The 24,798-nt window shown below is 40.7% G+C and overlaps 2 protein-coding genes across 4 annotated transcripts in view; one reads left to right on the forward strand and one right to left on the reverse strand.

Moving 5' to 3' along the window:
• LOC116980420 overlaps positions 1–9,102 on the forward strand; it is a 47,723-nt gene extending 38,621 nt beyond the window's left edge. For both annotated transcript variants that reach the window (XM_033032604.1, XM_033032605.1), the window contains 2 exons: positions 1,707–1,850; positions 8,481–9,102. In XM_033032604.1, the coding sequence (XP_032888495.1) occupies positions 1,707–1,850; positions 8,481–8,609 (273 nt within the window). In that variant the 3' untranslated portion in view covers positions 8,610–9,102. The remainder of the gene's footprint in view (positions 1–1,706; positions 1,851–8,480) is intronic.
• A 1,774-nt stretch (positions 9,103–10,876) lies between these two features.
• znf654 (zinc finger protein 654) overlaps positions 10,877–24,798 on the reverse strand; it is a 73,238-nt gene continuing 59,316 nt past the window's right edge. The window contains exons 5-9 of one of the 2 annotated variants that reach the window (XM_033032603.1): positions 23,751–23,950; positions 23,440–23,576; positions 21,745–21,886; positions 18,113–20,576; positions 10,877–15,053 (exon numbers count right to left, since the gene is read on the reverse strand). In XM_033032603.1, coding sequence (XP_032888494.1) covers positions 15,046–15,053; positions 18,113–20,576; positions 21,745–21,886; positions 23,440–23,576; positions 23,751–23,950 — 2,951 coding nt within the window. In that variant the 3' untranslated portion in view covers positions 10,877–15,045. Of the gene's footprint in view, positions 15,054–18,112; positions 20,577–21,744; positions 21,887–23,439; positions 23,577–23,750; positions 23,954–24,798 lie in introns of both variants that reach the window. The other variant, XM_033032601.1, reaches the window with a different exon arrangement.

Consider the following 24,798-nt stretch of genomic DNA (forward strand, 5'->3'; position numbering starts at 1 on the left):
TGAGGTAGAATGTATTTTAAACATTTAAAAAGAAGCCTGCTGGAAAGCAAATGAGGCCAGCCACGCTGGGTACACTAGTGGCCAAGATGTCTCAAGATTCGAGAGAAATTCAAGAGTGTTGTCAGATGTGCCAAAACAGAACAATGAAATTCTTACGAGCAGGAGCACAACAGAATTATGAATTCATCAATGTGCTGGCTCCAGGATAGATCTTCAGAGATGTGCACGCCCAGGAACTTGAAGTTGGTGACTTTCTCCACCAATTAAGACAGGTTTATGGATCCTCGACCCTGCTCTTCTAAACTCAACAATCAACTCCATCATCAGCGAATTTAAAGATAGAGTTAGAACTGTGTCCGGTTACACAGTGATAGGTATAGACTGAGTAGAGCAGCGGACAGAGTAAACAGCCCCTTTGCTTATGGTTATCAACAAAGACATGTTGTTAATTTTTACCGATTGTGGTCTGTTGATGAGGAAGTCGAGAAACCAGTTGCAAAGGGACACACAGACCCATTTCCCTGAGCATGGTAACAGGTTTGGAGGGGAATAATGCTTCTGAACTCTGAACTGGAGCCTTTGAACAACAGCCTGACGTGTTTCATTTGTTCAAGTGGTCCAGTGCAGTGTGGAGAGCCAGTGATTTTGCATCCCATGTTGATCAATTGTGGCCGTAGGCAAAATGTAGTGCGTCTCTGTTCTTGTGAAGGAAGGAGTTTGGCAAAATCTCACCACAGTACGGCACCATTTTTTTGTTTCCAAGTTAAATTAAAAAACAAAGTGCTGGAGGAACACAGCAAGTCAGGTAGCATCTGTGGAAAGAAATGGACAACCTTCCCACTAAAGGAAAGTCTCCAACTTGAGTTAGCTCGGTGATGAGCTCAAAGCAGAATACAATAGACAATAGGTGCAGGAGTAGGCCATTTGGCCCTTCAAGCCAGCACCGCCATTCAATGTGATCATGGCTGATCATCCCCAATCAGTACCCCGTTCCTGCCCTCTCCCCAAATCCCCTGAGTCCACCATCTTTAAGAGCCCTATCTAGCTCTCTCTTGAAACTATCCAGAGAACCGGCCTCCACTGCCCTCTGAGGCAGAGAATTCCAGACTCACAACTCTCTGTGTGAAATAGTGTTTCCTCGTCTCCATTCTAAATGGCTTACCCTTAAAATGTGGCCCCTGGTTCTGGACTCCCCCAACATCGGGAACATGTTTCCTGCCTCTAGCATGTCCAAACCCTTAATGATCTTATGTCTCATCCTTCTAAACTCCAGAGTAGACAAGCCCAGCCGCTCCATTCTCTCAGCATATGACAGTCCTGCCATCCTGGGAATTGACCTTGTAAACCTACGCTGCACTCCCTCAATAGCAAGAATGTCCTTCCTCAAATTAGGGCAGACAATACTCCAGGTGTGGTCTCACTAGGGCCCTACACAACTGCAGGACCTCTTTGCTCCTATACTCAACTCCTCTTGTTATGAAGGCGAACATGCCATTCGCTTTCTTCACTGCCTGCTGTACCTGCATGCTTACTTTCATTGACTGATGAACAAGGGCCCCCAGATCCCGTTGTACTTCCCCTTTTCCCAACTTTACACCATTTAGATAGTAATCCGCCTTCCTGTTTTAAGTGATGCAATTGTACGTGTAGAATAGTGAAATAGTATAGATTTTAGTATATCAAAAACATGTTTTATTTGACTGCAGGAGATTGATGAACAATTAAAGATGGCAACTGAAGCTTTCCTTGATGGCAGCGACGGCTGTAGTATTGATGTGGCCAAAAAGGAAGTTCGTCTGAGTCAGCTTTTCAAATGGTACAAAGTTGATTTTGGTGGAACAGATGAAAAGGTAAGGAAATGATCTGCAGTTTTCATCGCTGGACTAATAATGAAAGAGCCTTTAAAGAACTTTTGGTGGCACAGCAGTTGTTGCTGCCTTATAGTGCCAGAGACCCAGGTTCGATCCCGATTATGGGTGCTGTCTGTAGACTTTGTACGTTCTCCCCATAACCGGCCTGGGTTTCACCCAGGAAGCTCGTTTCTTCCCGCATTAATTGGCTTGGTATAAATGTAAATTGGCCCGTGTGTATAAGATAGTGTTAGAGTACAGGGAACACTGGTCGGTGCAAACTCAGTGGGCTGAAGAGTCTGTTTCCGTGCTGTAGCTCCAATCTAATGTGAAGTGCTTTCAACACGTATTCTGGTACAGCAGCAAAGAAAGTCTTTCATCCCATTGTGCCCATGCCAGCCAAAACAAATTATTTAAAGCCAAGCCCACTTCTCAGATTTGATGCATAGGTTAGCACTTCACATTCATATCCACGTGTGCCCATAACATGATGCAGTTTTCTCCCTCCACCATCCTTTCAAGCATGACTTTGACACTCTTCACCCCTTCTCATCCTTGGTCACATCTTTAGCTTTCAGAAATGGGGCCATTTCTGCAATGCTGTTACACTGAGTAAGCAAAGTCATTAGGTAGACAAAAATGCTGGAGAAACTCAGCGGGTGCAGCAGCATCTATGGACCGAAGGAAATGGGCCAAAACCCTTCTTCAGATTGATGTGAAGGTGGGGCGGGAAGAAAGGAAGAGGATAGGGCTGAGGGAGAGCTGAGAAGGGGAGGAGGCAGTTGGGACGACCTGAAATTAGAGAAGTCAATGTTCATACCGCTGGGGTACAAACTGCCCAAGCAAAATATGAGGTGCTGCTCTTCCAATTTCCGTTGGTCCTCACTCTGGCCGTGGAGGAGGCCCAGGACAGAAAGGTTGGATTCGCAATGGGAGGGGAATTGAAGTGCTGAGCCACCGGGAGATCAGGTTGATTATTGCGAACCGAGTGGAGGTGTTGGGCGAAGTGATCACCAAGCCTACGCTTGGTCTCACCGATGTAGATCAGCTAACATCTAGAGCAACGGATGCAATAGAAGAGGTTGGAGGAGGTGCAGGTGAACTTCTGTCGCACCTGGAACGACTGCTTGGGTCCTTGAATGGAGTCAAGGAGGGACTTGCCTACACTTGTCGTTTTACCTCCCCCCTTGACTCCATTCAAGGACCCAAGCAGTCGTTCCAGGTGTGACAGAGGTTCACCTGCATCTCCTCCAATCTCATCCCATTCCGAATCCGACCTTTCTGTCCTGCCCCCCCCCCAACGCTCACGTCAGTCTGAAGGGTTTCAGCCCGAAACGTTGCCTATTTCCTTCGCTCCATAGATGCTGCTGCACCCGCTGAGTTTCTCCAGCATTTTTGTCTACCTTTGATTTTCTAGCATCTGTAGTTCCTTCTTAAGCAAAGTAATTAAATGCTTTATCCCAAAGGGTTATAGCTGCTGAGGAAGCAAACAGGAAGCAAAGAGTAGGAGTAAACGGGTCCTTTTCAGAATGGCAGGGAGTGACTAATGGGGTACCGCAAGGCTCAGTGCTGGGACCCCAGCTATTTACAATATATATTAATGATTTGGACGAGGGAATTGAATGCAACATCTCCAAGTTTGCGGATGACACAAAGCTGGGGGGCAGTGTTAGCTGTGAGGAGGATGCTAGGAGGCTGCAAGGTGACTTGGATAGGCTGGGTGAGTGGGCAAATGCATGGCAGATGCAGTGTAATGTGGATAAATGTGAGGTTATCCACTTTGGTGGCAAAAACAGGAAAGTAGACTAATCTAAATGGTGGCCGATTACGAAAAGGGGAGATGCAACGAGACCTGGGTGTCATGGTACACCAGTCATTGAAAGTAGGCATGCAGGTGCAGCAGGCAGTGAAGAAAGAGAATGGTATATTAGCATTCATAGCAAAAGGATTTGAGTATAGAAGCAGGGAGGTTCTACTGCAGTTGTACAGGGTATTGGTGAGACCACACCTGGAGTATTGTGTACAGTTTTGGTCTCCAAATCTGAGGAAAGACATTCTTGCCATAGAGGGAGTACAGAGAAGGTTCACCAGACTGATTCCTGGGATGTCAGGACTTTCATATGAAGAAAGACTCTGCTTGGACTCGCTAGAATTTAGAAGATTGAGGGGGGATCTTATAGAAACTTACAAAATTCTTAAGGGGTTGGACAGGCTAGATGCAGGAAGATTGTTCCCGATGTTGGGGAAGTCCAGGACAAGGGGTCACAGTTTAAGGATAAAGGGGAAATCCTTTAGGACCAATATGAGAAAAACATTTTTCACACAGAGTGGTGAATCTCTGGAATTCTCTGCCACAGAAGGTAGTTGAGGCCAGTTCATTGGCTATATTTAAGAGGGAGTTAGATGTGGCCCTTGTGGCTAAAGGGATCAGGGGGTATGGAGAGAAGGCAGGTACGGGATACTGAGTTGGATGATCAGCCATGATCATATTGAATGGTGGTGCAGGCTAGAAGGGCCGAATGGCCTATTCCTGCACCTATTTTCTATGTTTCTACGTTTCAGGTTAAGACCCTTCTTCAGACTGCTTTGACTTCCCTTTTGTGGAGAACCAAGCACTTGCCAAGGGCTTCTCGTTTTTTATTTCGGTTTTCAGCGTGTCAACACCCAGAACTATCAAGAAGGGAAATTATATACAATTGTGAAACATAATAGTCGTTACAAAACTATCTTAAACAAATTGTGTTGCATTTTATACTGATAGATGGGATTTTTTTATCATGGCTGTTTTGCAAATATTTTATATCCTGTGACCTTGATACTGATACTGAGTTGGATGATCAGCCATGATCATATTGAATGGCGGTGCAGGCTCGAAGGGCTGAATGGCCTACTCCTGCACCTATTTATTATGTTTCTGAGATACCAGAGCAGCTCATCCTTGCCAATCAAGACTCCACATCTTCTGGTTTACCCTTCCCACTGGTGTTTTTTGAGCAAGTCATCTTTCCAGCATTATAGATGGCACCAACATCTCTATACCCAGAGTCCTATTGCTCCACATCCCTGACTTCATATTGAGACGTTGTTTGCGAACCTTGGTTTCTTTTAATGTAGGACAACCATCACACACTCTGGACCAAATGAATTATTGAGTTCCCGATCCAGTAGCAAAGGTGCTGAAGACCAGGCTATGCTACACTTAAAATAATTCTTGCAAGTTTCAGAGTAGGTCTTAAGACAGATTTCTTCATGCAGGGGGCAGTGAATCTCTACTCCAGTCTAGAGGCTCAGTCCTCGTTCCTTGAGAACAGAGACCGATTTCTGGACATTACGGTCAAGAGATATTGGGATAGTGCAGCAAAATGGTGCTGAGGTATAAGGCCAGCCATAATTCTGAATGGTAGAGCAGAATCAAAAGAGCAGTGGGCCATGGGTAGCATAGTGCCAGAGACTCAAATTCGACTTTGACTACAGGTGCTGTCAGTACAGAGTTTGTATGTTTCCCCCTGTGACCTTTCTCCCGCATTCCAAAAACTAGATTTGTAGGCTTCTGTAAATTGTCCCTAGTGTGATAATAACTTGTGTACATGTGATCATCAGCGTGGACTTGGCAGGCCTGTTTCTGTGCTGTATTCCTAAACTAATTCTATGTCCTGTGTTCTTATGAACACTGAACAAAATTAACCTTGATTAAATCAATACAATGATCTTGCAAATTTAGTATTCCATGCAGGGCCAAGGCAAAAGGAAATAGCTTGACAGTTTGCCTAATGTGAGCAGCAGGAAAACGAAACCCGTCTCAGTTCCTGACCCTTAATCCTGTAGCTGTCAAAGTGGTAACTAAAACGTGATGAAGATACTTCCGCCACCTCTTCGGGCAGTGGTTGGGGATCGTCAGAGATACCATAGCTCAGACAGCCAGCAGATGCCCAACCTTTATTTAAAAAAAAACTAGACTAAGTGGGACCCATTGTCACACAGGCCTGGTCCAACGCAATATTCCACCACTCACCCATACCACCCAACTACGTAGGCGCGGCTGACAGGTTCCTGTTGTGATGCCCCTGAGCCCCCCACTCCACCCCTTGCCCTTCACTCCATCCCCCCACAACCTCCTCCCCATCGGCTCTCTGGCGGCGCAGCCATTCCCTCCCATTATGACGTAGAACACGCAGGTATTACTGCGCAGGCGGGTATGGCAAGTGGAAAAGGGATTTATTAAAGCTTAAAATGTAACAACAATTTAAACGTTAAAGATGAGATTTAAGTTCTTTCTTGTTGTGTTCTGCTGCTCACTGCGTCTCGATGTCTCTTTGCTGTTGATGAAAAAAAGACACATCATTTTAATATAGAGACATTATTGAGTGGTCAAACTAACGAAGAAAATCTGAGAATTTACCTCAGAATTCATCGTTTAATGACACCATTCTTGGTCAATGTTCCATCCAGGAAAACTGCCATTTTCCTTCACCTTTCCTTGGCTAAGAGCCACATATAGTTGTCCATGCTGAAATACCGGTTTCTCGAGGTATGTCAACACTTTCTCCATGGTTTGTCCTTGTGGATCGTCATATCAAAATTTGACTGAATCGGAAATTGGCTCCGCTGAAGGGGAATATCTTTGCCAATTGTGCATTATCCTAGGAATGAGAACAATGTTATCTTTGAAAGCTCCCATGTTGATTCTTGCAACGATCAGATTATTGTGTAGCTCTTCCACAATCATCTGCGCTCCATTGCATAGCTTTGGGGGTTCCAAGTTTCTCATTAACATGATCTGAGATACTTTTCTCAACTCCAATTTGTGTGGTGGTAATCCAGAGATGTCGAGTGAATCCTGTCGGAAAGTGAGTAGCATCAGTTCCCTCAGTGACAGCATTGAAAGAAAAGTACTACTTAATGATTCCAGGGAAGCGTCTGATACGATGAGAAGCATCAATTCTCCATGAATCGTTATGTGGAAGATACAATTGTCGGAGAATAATTCTGCAGGATTGTCAAATGCGGGATGGATGAAATCAATACAATCTTCCAGTGACTTTGCCGATAGAACCATGTCTTCTGGAATTTCAATTTCATCTTCATTCTTTAAAATCTCGTCTTCTCCAACTTTCAACAAAAATTGAGAATAGTCGCCTTCTCCCTCTCTCAATCGCATATTCGTCTGCAATTGAAACTGTAAAAATTCTCTACAAGTAGGATTTCTTGACGTAGGAATTTATCAGCATCATTTCCCCTTTTTATCAGCATCATTTCCCCTTTTCACTACAGGAAGGGGTTGTTGAAAATCGCCACAACAAAAATGGTAAGAATGCCACCAAAAGGCTTAGTGTTGGTGCATACATCTTGAAGAGTTCTGTCCACTGCTTCAAAGCTCTCCCTCCTAATCATTGGGCATTCATCCCAAACAATGAATTTCACTTGCCTCATCAAACGTGCCATGTTAGAGTTCTTCTCAATATTGCAGAATGTATCCTCGGTCACTTGGATGGATATCTTGAATCGAGAATGTGCAGTTCTTCCACCAGGCATTAATTTAGCTGCTATCCCAGAGGATGCTACAGTAATAGCCACATCACCTTGACCTCTACCTTTGGAGGATCAAATTGGTGATAAATGTTTTTCCCCTTCCTCCTGGTGAATTAATGAAAAACATTGAAGGAAACTTCCTTTTCAAGCAGTTGCACATCTGGTCAGCATTCAGCGGAGGCGCATTTTCCTCAACTAATTGCTGTTGTTCAGTTCTTTTGTATTGCAATTCCGGATTGTCGTCATCAAGGTGCATCCTTCCATTTCTTGGTCGTGGCAAATGAAAGGATTCCATTGTTTTCTTGTAATTCTCAAGCTTGTCTTGAATATACAACAGAGCATGATTAGGAGCACTCATTGCTCTTTGTACGTGAGGCGGGGGTGAGGGGGACGGCTTGAGGTGGTGGTGGCGTCTGCAGTGGCCTGCCGCTCCCCACCGGCTTCAGGCGGGGGCTGTCGGGGAGAGCGTCCTGTAGCCGGAGTAGGGGGACGGCTTCAGGCAGGGGCCGGTGAGGAGTGCTGCCGTGGCCTGCCACTGAGGGGGTGTGCTCGGGGGGGGGGGGGGGGGAAGAGAGATGGGGGTGTGCCTCTCCAGCACCCTAAATCCTCCCACTCTACCTCCTAACTTCCCAAGGATCTCGAGGCTGCAGAAGTGGGCCTCGCAGTCCGCCAGGCTCTGGGCCGCTCCGCACTCCAGCCACGGTGATGCACAAACTCTGCTCGCCCTGCTCCTTCAGCTGTATTGTAACAGAGGAGCTGCCCAATATGTGTGGCGATGGTGTGCGAGAAGGGGCATCGCTGTCCCAAGCGAATGACAGGAGAGGAGACCAATCTGCGCATGCGCGGTTTAAAAGATTTTTAAGCCTCTAACTTTTACAAGATACCACCGATCGGAACGAAACATTTTGTACTCGCAGCACAGAACGTGCGAGTAACATGGTGAAAAATCGTAGTGCTATCGCATACCGTTTGTGCGCAAATAGAAAAACCCTGCAAACCGGGGAGCACAAAATTAGTTTTAGTTACATATAGATAGATGAAAATATTTTTTTAATATTCACTGTAAAATACTTATTTAGATTAACTTGTTCTCCCATCTAGTTGCTGAAATGGGTGTTCGACCACCTGCGAGATTCACCAAAGAAGACGGCAATGAAAGAACTCATGGCCAAAGGAAACGTCAAAATTACTTACCTTCCATATGACTGGTCAACAAATGCTAAAGACTGATGTGTCTCGCTGCTCCTCCTCTAATGACACAGGTGGCCATGGAACTTAAATTCCTGCCTGAAAAGTCTAATCTACTCTATCTGCACTGTTTCATGCGTATCCAATCTAATCTGTTTGAAATAGAAACAGTAAATTTCTGACCTTGCACTTTTTCTTTACACATACCATAACATTGTCTCTAGACTCTCACGAAATCACCAGAATAATGCCATTGCGTTTCTTATTTAAGGACTGTTTACAAAATCACTATTATATCAGGAAATAGAATAAGATACTTGTAATTCGTTTCATTTTTCCCTCTTTGAAGTATTAGTCAAGATCTTAAATGAAAGCATGGGAGAAATTATAGGTTAATGAGTATTTACATTCTTTCAATTATCCTGAAATTGATGTATTCCAAATAGTTTTTCTACACCTTAAATTGAGTGTCAATAAAGAGAAATCTGAAATATTGTTTTTTTTTCCTCTGGTGAATTAAAAGTGCCTTATTTAAGATGAAAGAACTCCTTCTTGACCTTGTCTCTGCTTTCTTCAATTAGATATTTTGTATTGTGCAGGGAGGAACTGCAGATGCTAGTATAAACCGAAGATAGACACAAAAAGCTGGAGTAACTTAGCGGGTCAGGCAGCATCTCTGGAGAAAAAGGAATAGGTGACGTTTCAGGTCTAGACCCGTCTTCAGACTGTCAGGGGAAAGTGAAACGAGATATAGGTGGTGATATAGAACAAATGAATGAAATGATAATTGTTCCAATGCACTAGTCTCAAAGAGAATTAAGAAGGGGGCTTAGCAGAAAGATATTTTGATCGCAAGTTGTAGACGAGAGAATTGGTGCCAAAGCAGTGAGAGTGGGGACTGATGCAGCACAAGTGTGAACACCATCATGGATCTGGCAGAAAAATGAAGAGTTACAGAAGTGAGGAAATTTAGTAAGACGTCATTCCCTCTCACGTAGTTGGAAAGAAGGATAGATGCTGTGGTTTGCATCAACTAAGGGTTTAAGACATTCCTGCTTTTGTAAAAAACATCATTAAATATCTCAGGCTAAAGTTAACATGGAATAGTAGAGCATATGAACAAGCTCTATGGCTCACAATGTTTGTCCCTGACATGCCAAGATTAACTAATTTCATCTGCCTACGCATGATCCATATCAATCTGTTCCCTGCAAGTAATGTGTACACAAAAGAAAAGTTTAGAGGGGTTGTAGGGCATATGCAACTAGATTAGATTAAGCATCTTGGTCAGCTTAAATGAGTTGTGCCAAAGGGCCCGTTTCCATTGCATAACGCAAGACTTTCTATTCAATTAACCCTATTACAGCATAGTTTCTCCCCAACCTATCTGAACCAGCCAAGCTAATAAATTCTGTTTGGTGTTAAACAGAAGTAGTTACCAAAAGGAAGAAATAATTGACTGACATTGCAATTTCTAATGGTGTCTCTGAAAACAGTGTTTTGCTGCATAGTTGACACTTAAATTGGTGGGAGCAATTTAAATGCCACCTTGAAATTAATACTACTGAACATGCAAACGCTTCTGTCTAAGTGACCTGATTGGAATTTCCCTCATTCACTATCACATTCATTTGTATGGGTATACAAAATGCAGTCTTGCACGTTGCATTTAACTCATCTTCTAGATTAGATTAGTTTGTCATGAACACGAGTGCAATTAAATTATTTGTGCACATGAAGGTCACAGTAAGCGGTATGCATACAGGAATGGTAAATACACCAATACAATTGCAAAACAGCAGGATGGCGCAAGCTCATAGTACAAAATTCAAATTAAACCCCAAGAACAAAATAACTGAATGAGATAGTGATTAAAATTAGTTATCTAAATAACTGTCCATTATTCCAAGTAATTAATTATCCTGTTTACAGCCAGATGGGAAGAATTAAATAGTTTAGATGCCCATGTTTGTGTCATAGTCGTATAGCATGGAAACAGGCCCTTTGGCCCACACCGACCAACATACCCCCCCATCTTATACTAATGCCACCTGCCTGTCTTTGGCCCATATCCCTCGAAACCTATCCTATCCATGTCTGTATGTTACTTATAGATAGAAGAGGCTTTAACAACCATCAAACCACTATTCTCTTTTGGTTACAAGACTCACTGTGGGGGGAGTAGGGAGAACACGTTTATATCAAGCCACCCATAATCATCAATTCAAAGCAGAATACATCACTCACCATATGTTGATTTCCATTGATTTTGCAGTGAAAGCTTGGGGAAAAAAAATAAAAACTACAAATAGAGACAACAGTGACTTTTAATCAATAAATTCAGGCAAAATACAAAAGAAACCCTTATTTTTTTTTCAAATCATGTTTTCAGAACTGTATCACAATTAAATTTGAGGCCGTATACACCCGAATGACTGCAGTTCAATTATGGCTCAGCTCGAGCTTTGTATTAACAAGCACAAAAGTAGAATAATGTACAAATGTTCAACAAGGAAGCACAACATATAGAACTTGCTAATCCAGAAATAATTAAATTTTAAATACCCCCAATACAAATAATTAAGAGAAAAGTGCAAAAGTTATAATTTCAAAAGTGTATTTAATCTTGTGTGGAAACCTTTTCAAATATCAATTTACAAATATAAGAAAACATTGATACTATATAAGGCTTTCCTCCCTAAGTTGTCAGTGCCTTTTTGTGATAAAGAAATAAATAATTCTTTATAGGCTTACTCTTAAATCATAAGAGGGAAAATAATGCTGTGATGGAAAATCCCAGAAAATGATCGGAGCATGACAACTGTATTCCAAAGTACCAATGAAGAACAAAACTTCCAGAATGGACAGTAGAGCAATTTATTGTGATCAGCAATTATTTTCTTGCTAGCAATTTCCATCTCCTTGTAATCCATCTACATTTTTTAAAAAAAGACTACCTGTTCATAATTTAATCTACTTACAAGAATGTTTAAATTGAAAAATAATAAACCAAGTCGTAGAAACTGTAAAAAATATTTTCAAATGTACAATTCCCTACTTAAAACAGTAGTTGTATATTATTTTATTACAGGCACAACAGTAACTGAATGGATAAATCATATGTTGCTGACGTAATGAATAAATCATCAGGAATTTACATTTTGCTTCTCTACATATTTTACAACCACCTCCTCCAAGACATAATCAATTTCCTTATTCACTGGAAACTATCAATAGAAAAACATTTCCAGCATAGTTTAGTGCACGTGTTAAAAATAGACAATTAAGTGTACTCAATTCTATAAGAAAAGATTTGAATATAAAATTTCAACTGCAACCATTTAGCTGATTTTGTTTCAATGCCTGCACATTTAGGAGTTAGAATTTAACGGCAAATGGCATTAACATAAATTGCTACAACCCCGAATCGGCGGAACTTTTTGTCAGGTTCATTTATATCTGCATGATATTTCTCACCACATTTTCATTATTACCACATTTTCATTATTGCCTAGCAATGAACAGAAATTAATTCTCTAGGGTTATCACTAACATGATTCCTTTACATAGGTAAAGATAAAGATTCTTTGCTTGAAGCAGATTTTCATTTACAATTATTTTAGTGTTGATCCAAAAATGTAGACTGGAGAATATTGATCAATGTGATATATGATGCAACATTATATTGTAATACAAAGAACAAATCAGTCTTCAAAATCTAGTTGGACTGCATGCAGTTTATCAGCTGTTCAAGATGAATGCCAAAACAAACAATAAATGTTGGCTGCCATTTTTTAATCCCAAGAAGCTAATGGAAAATAACATTGCACTATATTGTATATTTTTGCATTGAATAATGCCTTTTGTAAAAAGTGCATAATGAGGCCATCATTGTGGTAGTCATCTTTTCAAATACTATGTGCATACTGCTTGCAAAATATACGGTGAGAAGTATGTTTTTTCCAGTTCTAAATATGCATGTGATAATTTTCTCTATTGCCATTCAGGGTATAGCACCAGCTTCAGTAATGGGTTATAATCAACAGAGGCTGTTCTTGATCCTGATGTTGATCTTCGCTGAGTCAAAGCAGAGTACTAACATTTCATCTTTTTGTGTTGCATCTGCAATATTTTAAGTCTTCAATGGTAAATTTTTGATGGAGCAAATAACTAAGCAATATTCTAAAAAGGATGACTTCTTCAACATGAGGGTTTAGTGTATTTACCTTTACACATGAAATGTAGCTTATTTATATCCCAAATACATATTAGTGAAAAAGCCAGCACCGAAGAATGACTTGGATCCATCAGTCGGAGGTAATATACCTTCAAATACTGTTGGATTTGCAGATTCCCAACTATCATGGAAATAATGCAAACAAAAAATATTTCCCATAAGATTATCTTTGCCAGCCATGACCCCTGCACTCAAAATAAGGCATCTGAGCTGAAGGCATGTTTGCCCAAAAAGTCAGTTTTCTATAAATTGACCTATTTTTTCCAATAGTACCTTGAATGTGACTTTATTGCTTCTGTTTTGTTTTTAATCGTAATGCACTGAATACAAACACCCTTAGCATTGCAGCAGTCAATCTTTCAGTCCTAGGTCATTTTCACGGTTGTTACATGATATATTGTCACTGCTCATTCCAATCATCAAAATAAGTTTTAAATTTCAATAGGTGATTGTTGTTATCTTTTCCATTTTCAGATTTAGGAATAAAATCTGAGGGTCGGTTCTCTGGATACTTTCAGGAGAATGCTAGATAGGGCTCTTAAAGATAGCAGTCAGGGGATGTGGGGAGAAGGCAGGAACGGGGCACTGATTAGGGATGATCAGCCATGATCACATTGAATGGCGGTGCTGGCTCGAAGGGCCGAATAGACCTATGCCTATTGTCTATTGTCTAATATAATCATGAGAATGTTTATAATTCAATCCCTTAATCTATTTGATTTGCAAATAACTAATTCCACTTTGGAAGTTTGTGAAGATGAACAAAACGTACAGAATTGACAAGCTCAAGGGATATTTTAGTGGATTTGGATAATGTTTAACACATTTGGTAAATAAAAATTCTCATACTACATTTCTTCAGAAGCTATGCATTCTGCATGTCATATTGATGTGAATATCGTACTTAACAACTTATTAAACTAACTTTAAAATCTAATGTAGACAAGCAAGGAGTCAATGTCCAGTGTTTTATAACTGATGGGATAGGCTTAACAACAGTAATACATACATTCATTTTATGTCTTCACTGCATTACAACAGAAGATATTGCATCAGGAAAAATAAATGTGTGTTAAACTAGTCAAATTTGAACCTTGTGTTCATCTCTTATTTCTTCAGCATTGTTATTCTGGAATACAACTAGCCACATATGTAATTTTGCTTCTGAGCAATCATCTTCAGCTGTTATAAGCATCTTTAAGGTTTTCAGCTATATTTAATCAACTTGGGGGTGCTGCAATTGTGCTCAAAAGGTATCTAAGTTGGGCCTAATCTACCTGAATAGATATTGTTCATGATGCAGTGTAGCTTATTTCACAAAATGGCCAGCAGAATTAGATGCGGAAGGGATACATTGTACACTGAATGTCCAGAACCTGCTGGTCAATCTACATTGCTCCACTGTTTGTCGCCACAAAAGGCATTTCATCCTCCCATTATCAATAATTTGTTGGATTTGTGTATTAAAAGCCCCAAAGCTTACTGCAATATGTTTGAGCTCATAGTTAGGAGCAGAGTCTTTTAATGCCATGAATAATGTGGTGCCAATGAATCTCACTATCCCAGAAGGAGAAAACTTTAAACCATCAATTCTCATTCCCATGAAGTAATATTCTTTTTTAAAAAAGGCTAAAGAAAATACTTTTACTTTTTTTCCCTTTCTATATTTTATCTCTTGATAAAATATTAGTCACCTTTCCTTCTCTTTCTTCCCCGTTCCTCAACCATCCACGATTGAGATAATTGAGATGAGTTGATTCAGTCATTATCTTAGGTAACTTGATATCAGCCCAAATTACATACAAGCATTTATATTTGAGCCAAAATGTGCACTAAAAGTTTAGTTAACATGGCAAGATCCACAGCCCCAGCTAAATTTGGCCCATGCAAATCTTCAGGTGCTTCTCGATTATGCTGTTAAATTGTTGGCTCAACACAAAAATAAACGTAAGATTTTCCAATCTGAGGTGGCAAAACAAAGGTTTGCACTTCATGTCCATTTCTACAAGGTGTCAGATATTTCTCCATACTTCAAGACACTTCAGTGCAAGAGCACTTCCTGAATAAGTGCTAACGCTTTTTAATTTTGGTGTTCGTCTCAAAGATAGTTTACTATTTTGTCTTCTTTGACCCTTTCTGTCCTTGCATGGAACTTGGATTAAGTGGAGATGAACTCTGTAAAGTGATTCCCTTGTTTGACTGTTATCTTCTATGTCGAAATGGCCATTTTCTCGCAAGGTCCTAGTCACCTAAAGGGCAGAAAAAGACCAGTTATTCATATTCATTCCTTGTGCATATATACAGTAATCTACTTGAATTAGAACTGTACTTATTTGGTCAGTTGTAACTGTTCAATATCCCCATAAATTTCCTAACTTTCGAGCAAGGTTAATACCAGGAAATTCCTGTGCAATTTAATTGTTAATTGGTACGAAAAGTTATTCAAAGGCTGTCGTCGTTTAGTTAGCAGCTATGTGCTTTCCTATAAATTGCTCTTATAAAACTATCTACATATAATATCACATGTATTTTGCTTACAAAACACATTTTGATATTCCATACTTTAAAAAAGTCTTGAATACTAGTGTTACGCTGTTTACCATCCAGTTTGCTGAGAGTAAGCCTGAACAAGGGTATTTTGTAAGGTTATAGCCAACACATCTATAATTCTGGTTTGCAAGCTAACAGAGCAAAGTAACAGAGCACACCTTTTGGCTGCTTTAATTTCTCCAGTATTTTCTTTTAATAATTTTGATTGCTTTAACTTCATTATCAGATCTTTAGTTCTCTACTGGCTCTCTTTTGTTTGTGTCTTAAATATTTAAGACACATATAAAATCCTTGTTTTTTTATTCCCCGTTAGGCTTTCTCATGACTTTGGCTTTGATGGTCTTAAATATGTTTTTTTTAATCTCTTTTTCCATTATTGCAGATTTTACAATCTGTTTATTCCATTTCTTGTAAAAATGACTCGCATGTTCTATCAATTTCTACTTCAATTTTTGGTTATCCTTTAATGAATCAAAACTTACCATCCACAGATTTACCACTTTTATTGGGACTATGTTGGCCACATTTAAATCGAAAACCCTTTTAAATCAATGTTAGTACAAGTGCACAACCTTTTATCCGAAGATCCAAATAACGAAAACCTCCGAATAGCGGCCATCTTTTCGGTCCTTGAAGAAAGGTCCTTGAAAACGTTCACCGAGGGCGGCCCGCAGAGGTGACAGCGGAACCTCCGGTCGGTCCTCAAAGAAAGGGGAACTAAATCCCCATTCATAAAAGAGAAGGTGAGGGTATATTGCGCGGGAGGGTTAATAATTGACAATATGCTGCTGCCTGCCCGCTGAGTTAAAAAGTTCCCACGGTAGACTCACGATACACAGTGTATCGTGAGTCTTGCGTGGGAACTTTTTAACTCAGTGGGGCAGCCAGCAGCAGATTGTCGCTCGCTTCAGTTTCACCCCACCTACACCCCTCTGCTTCCCGGCCATGTGTGTGACCCCTTCCCTCCCCTCTCCAGCTCCCCGCCCATTGCACCGGTGCGGGGGCTTTGCACTGTCTTCACGTCGGCGATTGCAGCAGGACCATGGCAGTCACCGGAGACGTCAGGACCAACGGGACACCGACCCCCAGGCCCACTGCAAGCACGGAGATCCCAGAGACCCACAGCCAGCAGCAGCCCAGCCCCGTTCCAACTCCAGAGGAAAACTGCAAACTGGCCGGAGACGTCAGGACCACCAGAAGCCGTTCCCCGAGCTGCGCCCCCTCATCGGGACACCGACCCCCAGGCCCACTGCAAGCACGGAGATCCCAGAGACCCGCAGCCAACAGCAGCCCAGCCCAGCCCCACTCCAACTAAAGAGGAACCTGGGTTGCGGATGACGGGGCGCAGCTCGGGGCGTGGTAGGGGCCCATCGGGGAGCGGGTTCCTGTTGGTCCTGACGTCTCCGGCCACCTGCCATCCTCCGGGAACTGTACCTCCCTTGCAGGAGAGTGGGGTTGTTTGCAGTTGCAGAGGGAGGGGGCAAGGGCGGTACAGTTTCCAGTCTCAGCTCCAGTCCAGGGGGTTGGCCGGAGACGTCAGGACCAACGGGACACCGACCCCCAGGCCCACTGCAAGCACGGAGATCCCAGAGACCCACAGCCAGCAGCAACTCCAGCCCAGCACCGCTCCAACTCCAGAGGAACACGTAGGGGCAGAAGCTGATGGTGTGCAAGGTACGTCTTGTTCTTGGGGTGGCGGATGAGGGGGCGCAGCTCGGGCTGTGGGCAAACTGTCACTTGTCGCCGTAGCGGCCCATCGGGGAGCGGATTCCTCTGGAGTTGGAGGGGGAGGGGGGTATTGTGCTGTTTGATCGCCCCCTGCTATCCCAGGGACAGGGAGACACAGCGGCTTTTTAGACTGGTGGGCAATCACTTCCAAAGTTCTGCCCACACAGTCAGTACACCGCATTTCATACAAACATTTATTCTGCAAGAAAAAACTACATTGAAGACTCAAACACGCGACCGAGTTTACTGCCGGGATCAAGGTGCAAACTCGCGACCTTGCGGATATGAGCCGAGCATTCTACCACTGAGCCAGCCATTAAAATCTACGCTAAAAAATTTCCATTCCGAAGACCGACAAATTCTGAATTACGAAAAGTGTCTGGTCCCAAGGCTTTCGGATAAAAGGTTGTGCACCTGTACTGTATCAAACATGTTTCAGTTTAAAAAATGACAAACACCTTTAAATATTTACTGTTAATCTACTAGCAAACTAATTCACATAAATACACCTGTTAATGGTTCCAAGTAACTCAAATGGCACCTCTATTATGCTTAATAGTTAATGCTACAGTTAATGCAGATGCACCAAAAATTGGAAGAGGGGTGTAGAAGAGGTGAAAAAGTCCATGGCAGCAGCAAATAAAACACACACACCAGCACCAAGAGCTAATGGGCCATTGTATTTTTGCTCTCATGTGTTTCATTCTAGATAAATGAACCGTGCAATTCATATCAGCACAAGTTTCTGTGCAAGATTTATGGAAACTGCACAATTACTGCATAAATGGTTTCCTGTGTGCTTTGGATTTATTGTTCTACCATGTGCATTGGAACATTCTTTGACTAGTTACATGTACAAATCTGTATTAAGCAAACTTTTCAACCCACTTGCAAAGTTCATTTTATTTCCTCAAGTGCTTTCCTAGAACAACTAACAGAGGTTTTGCTGCCCATTTCTGAATACAATGAAATGCACTATCTGAATTACTCATTTGTACCATGGATAATTTAATTTTAAGCAGGTACTTACCCTCATCGCTATCCGACTCCGTAACAAAGAGCGGTCTACAATTTTTCTGAGAGTTGTGTTCTTCCAATGCTTCGATGTTGTTGAAAATCCCGAAGCATTTCCGACATATGTGTCGGTCATTTTTTACATTAACTGAATTCTCTTGTGAAGCGGGAGACTGGTTTGTATCGGTGGCTAACTTCCTTCGTTTTGGCATAGTGATATATCTTTCAGCTAGGTAGCTTGGTGGTTGAGGCCGATAGTAATTTCGCTGCTTGCCACAGCTTTCAGGTTCTCCCTTGCCAGTGCTATTACTCTTGCTGCTGCTGCTATTCTGTTCTTGATTAGAGGACGACTGCAAACCTGAAAGAGTCTTACTTTGCTGTGACAGGCTGTCACTATCCTGTGACACTGCTGCATCTTCTTTCTTTAAAGCTTCGTTTGAAACACTGTCATTCAGCACAGCTGGCGCAGGCTCTGATCTTGAATCATCAGTTGAAAGACTGGTCTTATCTGCATCACCAATGCCATCATTTGACATATCACCCGAGGAAAATGTGTCTGCATTCGAATTAATCAAAGGCCCTTTCAGTTTTTTATGCCCATTTACAATTTGTTCATTATTAACACAATTTATATTTCCCGATTCAATAGTCAAATTATTTTCATCTGATTCGATGGAAGCATGTGAAGTATCATTAAGAGTGCCCAATCCATTTTGATTTCCACTTTGCTTGCCAACCATACTGTGAAGGTAGGTCTTTGGTTCTGATAACTCTTTTCGTGATTTCCACGATGGGACTGGAAATTCCACAGCATTCTGTACATTTTCTAGTCTTTTCTCTTCATTCGTCCTTGCTTGATGGTTTAGCATTTTGCTTGTTTGACTTTTTCCTTTGTTACAATCTCTGGAGTGGATAGGGTTTGTACTTGAGTAATGTTGTGCCTCATGTTCATAAAGCATCTCAACTCTGTCAAACAACTGGTCACAGTCATCAAAGCTGCACTGTGCTTGAAAAGCTTCATGACTCTCAGTGTGGCTTAGAAGTTCCGAAGCACGCTTAAACCTCTGACTACAGCCACAATGTAAACAGAAGAATAATTTAGGGTAGACATGCCTTTTTAGGTGGTCAATTAAATGCTGTGAGTGAATAAATTTTCTTTGGCAATAACGGCACTTCCCTTTATACCACTCCATCAGGTAATCTTGTACATTTTCCTCAGAGGAATGAAATTTCCGTGCATGCTTAATCAGAAAATGGATCTTAGTAAATACCTTTGAACAGCCATCCGCTGGACAATTAAATAAACCATCACTTCTTGTGTCATTTTCTGCTTGTTCTTTTGACGCAGCGTCATCGCCTGTCTGTTCTTGTTTGCATAGAGCTCCATTATTTCTGTGACCTATTGAATTTTGTTTATCAAGAAAACAGCTCTTTCTTTTCTTTTTGGTTGGAACAACAGCCCCAAATTCTTCTTTTACCAGCTGAGCGCCTATAACATTATCAGCGGCTGTAGCAGGAACTACATCTTTTTTGGGATCTTCCTGAGTTTTGAAATGTTCATTCAGTGCTCCATCCAGACCAGCTGAACTGCATGGCTCATTTGGAAGATCAACTTTAAAATCTTCATTTTCTGTAAACGTTTTATAGTAACTCTGTTCGCCTGCAGTTTCAGATTCTGAAGCAGTCGATACGTTTGCATCAAGGATCCCATTTGTGAGGGGACAGGTTTCCTGTACGTCCCTGGCTACAGTGGAAGATTCAGTATTTTTCTGTGCAGCAAGTTCATGTTTTTGAATCTTCCTCAGGTGAGTCTTTAAATGCTTCAGCATTTGTCCCTTCAATCTGAACTTCCTTGCACAAATCAGACAAGAGAAGGCACCTTTTTGCTGATGAACATGTGCATGTCGCATAATATGTCCACCAAGGAACTCCTTTTTACACAACACACAATGATGCATCACTGCACTGTGGCTATCTGCCCGGGATGTGCCTGTGCGGAGTTGCAACACGTTAGGTTTCTTCGTGGTCTTGATATTCGTTTTACTCTTAGCCAATGTGTTGTCTCCAAACTTCACAAATGCATCTTTTCCACGAGTTGTGATTAAGGCCACTTTGCCACGCATTAGAGCAAGACAGTTTTTTTTCAAAATTCGCCAGTCCCAAAATTCTGGATCAAAAGGCCAGGTGTTCTTTAAAACAAGCAGCAGCTCACAACGAAGGAAACTGGGAACTGCACTGGTGTCTTCAGTGTATGGCTGATCTGGCTGACTGTAGAGATTTTCAACAGCGTGAAAAGTTTCTAAGGTACATTCTGAGAAAAAAACTGTAATAGTGCATGCTCTACAGAAATCCAAATCATTTGGCAGCAGGTATGACAGCGTTTTGCACACTAAAGTTTTTGTATTTGGTTCATCTTTGTAATCCATCCTTAGAGCACGCGCACAGAGTTCAACGCAGAATTGCAAGCCTTCAGTTCCAACCTACAATATTTAAACATTACATATTTAAAGTTTAGGGGGTTTCACATTACAAACCAGCAAAACCAAATCAAATTTAATCAGTAAAATTAAGTAGTCAAAATACATTTCTCCCTAAACTTCCAACATACCGATTTGTATCGTCATACAAAACAAGTGGTATGAAGAACAATGCTAAACGGTTTATTGAAAATAACATACGTTTTTGAAGAGATGGCATGGCAGAAGAGTGGCATGATTGTTACATCCGAATTTCATTAATGAAATAAATTATGGCAAAATAAATTAATGCCAAAAATTCCACAAACAAGGACAGAACTTTCCTCTGAACTTATACCTCAAAAACAAACCTCATGCATTAACAATCAAAACTTGCTCAAACAAAAAGTTTAAGAGTTTTTTTTTTAATCCAAGGTATAAATAGTAACTACAGTAAAAGTTATAATTGTGAACGGTAGAATGTTATCACTTTCGCACAGTGAATCCAATCCTCCTGCCTCCATTGAAAATTGCTTACAAAACAAAGCCCCCAAATCTCTAAAATGAACAGGGTCATACGAGAAAGGACAGGCTATTTATCTTCAAGCCTCATCTGTCATTCAATGAGATAATGTCTGACCTGTGAAGTAATTCCACATTTCACCTTTGCCCCTCTTAATACTTCCAGCTGAAAAAAATAACTTCAGATTGAATGGCAGTGCTGGCTCGAAGGGCCGAATGGCCTACTCCTGCAACTCCTGTCTATTGCCCACAACATTTTAAAATCTGCAAAATAATGTTTTCCCCCAATAGCTTAAACTCAAATCCAAACACCTTCTTTTTAGAAACACCAGGGAATGTATTTGTTATTTGTGGAATATCTCAATTCAAACTAAATCATAACAGTACATTTCTGCTGCTTTCCATTACAGCCAATATATTATTCCCGTGCTACCCAAAAACAAACAATATATTCAGGATCTAGTCAAAATAGGGCTCTATATAATTTAGCATAACATTAATTCTTGTAAAATCCAGTCTACAGGAAATAAACTGTCATGCGATTTGTTTAGTCCGTAATATTTATTACATACACCATCTCCTGTTCACTGGAAACAGTGCACTACAAGTTTGAGAAAAGCTATCCGAAGTAATGCAATTGAAATTATTTACATTGCAACTGGCAACTCACCTCGTTCTGAATAACCCTGATAAAGAGGAAGATATGGTTCACATTTCTGGATGTTAATAAAAGGTGATGACACTTCTCTAAAAAGTGTTGCTTGGATGCATCAAGTTTCAGCTGCAGCTTACTCCACACTAATATCAACTCCCTATGTAAAATGAAGTGGATAGTATTACATTGCAATCAAAGCTATGGCAGGAATTACTATAGGATAATTAGATGCTTATGTTAACTAAGTCGTCATTTGATTGTCTGGCTTGGCATGTTCAACTAAGATTTGAGCAAGACATTTAATTTAAAGGATGAAAACTTTAAAAATCTGATCAGCCTTCCATTTAATCCAACTTACTCCATGCAGATGTAAAAGGCAATGCCAATGGCATCCTGCAAACCAGTGCACTAGGGAAATACAAAGCTCGCTCCCTTTCTGAACAATAATAAAAGTATTTGGCAGAGTGACCAGATTCTGCTTCATTGCATGAGCTTTTGTAAATTAATTCTTAACAGAGCAACTATATTAAAAACTATATTTGAGCTATGGAGCTGAACAAAAGCCGGGGGGGGGGAGAGAGAGAGAGAGATAGATAATCCAATGGAGACTAGACTTAAGGCCACTTCCCACTTCAACATCTGCATTCCCAGTCTCCATAGTCTAAATTCAGAAGGCCGGCCTTGGACTGATGCAGCTGGGGAACAAAGTACTCAGTAACAATGGGGGCTTGAATGACATTACAATCAAACGTTTTTTAATGCCTCTAAATATCCATGACATTCAAAGACATGCAAAATTATTAACAATGAAACAATCCGAAAGCCTAAACATTTTGAAATAAAAATAGTCACCGTAAAGATTAAAATTATTTAAAAAAAGAGAGCTTGCATTGGTGTCAGACAGAAATTCATTCCTTATTTAAAGAATGGGTTCACGGATCCAGCACCAAGAACAACCCAGCAGAATATTCAAGAACAGATTTTCCAGGGTAAACATAAATGTAAATGCTGGGGAATCTCAGCAAGTCCTCTTGAAGCTTTGCCAGTGAGTTTGGGACTTCCACATGTGCAGTAGTCCTGAAACTGACTGGCACTCATCTTATGAAATGGCAGAAATGGACCAAAATCTGGACTAATATTACACAATACAATTAATTATCACAGTCACAAGATTCACACAATTTATGAGCATATTTTTAAGAAAAATAAATTGAAACACAGTAATTGAAAATTACTGATAGAAATCTTTCAACTTGTTCAAAACTAAACCTTGCACAATGTGAAGGTTGATAATATAAAAGACCAAACAATGTCAATCAAATAGAGGTGAACTAGGGTAAGTAGGGAAAGATGAGTAGGAAAGAACTGCAGATGCTGATTAAAAATCGAAGGCAGACAAAATGCTGCAGTAACTCAGCTGGACAGGCATAAGGGACATGGATAAGAAAGATATAAGGGACATGTGCCAAATGGGACTAGCTACGGGAGACATTTTGGTTGGCATGGATGAGCTGTGCTGAAGGTCCTGTTTCTGTCCTGTCTCGGACTTGAATCTGCACAAATTTTCATTATTAAAGCAAATTTCCCCATTAGCCAAAATAATTAATCAAATTAAGGTAAAATGTAAGATGTAGTTCACAAATGTTTTTTTAAAGCAAACTTGAAAAGGATCTGGTATAGTTATTTTAGAAAAAACCCCAGAATATTTACCTAGTACAATACATGTCTCCATTTTTTAGCTGCCGAGTAAGGAATGCCACACACAAAATCCAAGCCAATTCCACCTGCCCTTCTGAATCGAATCTGCAAATAACATCCAGGGCTTCTTGGCAGTTAATTCTAGCAATCTTTGAGGGAAAACAAAGAAACCAAATGTTCATCTATAACACTTTGCAAAATCTTACAAACATCCAATTAAAACAATTGTTTCAAGGTTATTTTTTTCTGGTATGTACAGCTAGGTATATGAAATTTAATAAATATCACCCATTAATGTTGACAAAAACAATACAAAACCGTACCTCTTGCAACATGACTTCTTCTGGCGATGTGCGGCATAACCATGTTAAGAATAAGTGGAGAAAGTACTTATTTTTGCCAGTTTGCGGGTGATTCACACAGTATTTGGTCAGTGTCATTGCTTCGCTGATATGCTTGTACTTCATCAAGTATTTCACTCTGTATTCAAAGAACACTGGAGATTCTGATTTCAAATATTCATCTACTGTAAAAGACACATAATGGATAGGAGCACAAAATAAAATAAAATTAACTCGATCTTTCTTGTTAGCAATCTAATTCCACACATAGCAATCAATGATGAAAATGCAATATCAGCATTTAAACACATACAACCACTGGGACAATAGTAAAACTGATGATCCTCATAAATCTATCAATTTTACTCTATTAAACATGACGTGAGCAGATGTTTTTATGGAAAAGCAAACCAAATGCATTTTTTCCATATATTTTTTCAATACAAATTTACACAATGAAAGCAAGACAAATGATGTGCGAGTCCAATAGCCCTACATCCACCTGTCCTGTTATTGTCCGTTGCAGTACATTTTGAAAGGCAGATGGAATTGCCATGCAAGTTTATCATTGCTCCACAGTTGGCTGAATGACAGAAAGCTGCTGCAAATGTGCATTTTTTTTCCAATCCTTGTGATAAAAAAGATATAATTCCTAACATTTCGTTCAATTTCATAGGTTGTTAATGGGCAGGACACCACAACAATTATTATCCCATTTATCCAGTTGGTATTGTTTTCTTCTTGTGTGTACTGGGATACAGTGAAAAACTTTGTTTGCATGCTATCCAGTTGCGTCATGCCATATACGAGTACAATCAAGCCAAACACAACAGGTAATGGCAAAGAGAACAATAACCAGAGCTTGGAAAATAGTGTTACAGCATTCCAGAGAAAGTACAGATAAAAGTGCGCAGGCCATAAAAGTACACAGGCCATCATTGGGAGATCAGGATTACAACCACAGCTTATGAGAGGTCTGCTTAGTGGTCTGATGACAGTGGGGAAGTGACTGTTCCTGAATCTGATGGCA

This window comes from Amblyraja radiata, chromosome 14, assembly GCF_010909765.2.
Source record: "Amblyraja radiata isolate CabotCenter1 chromosome 14, sAmbRad1.1.pri, whole genome shotgun sequence".
Lineage (NCBI taxonomy): Eukaryota > Metazoa > Chordata > Chondrichthyes > Rajiformes > Rajidae > Amblyraja > Amblyraja radiata.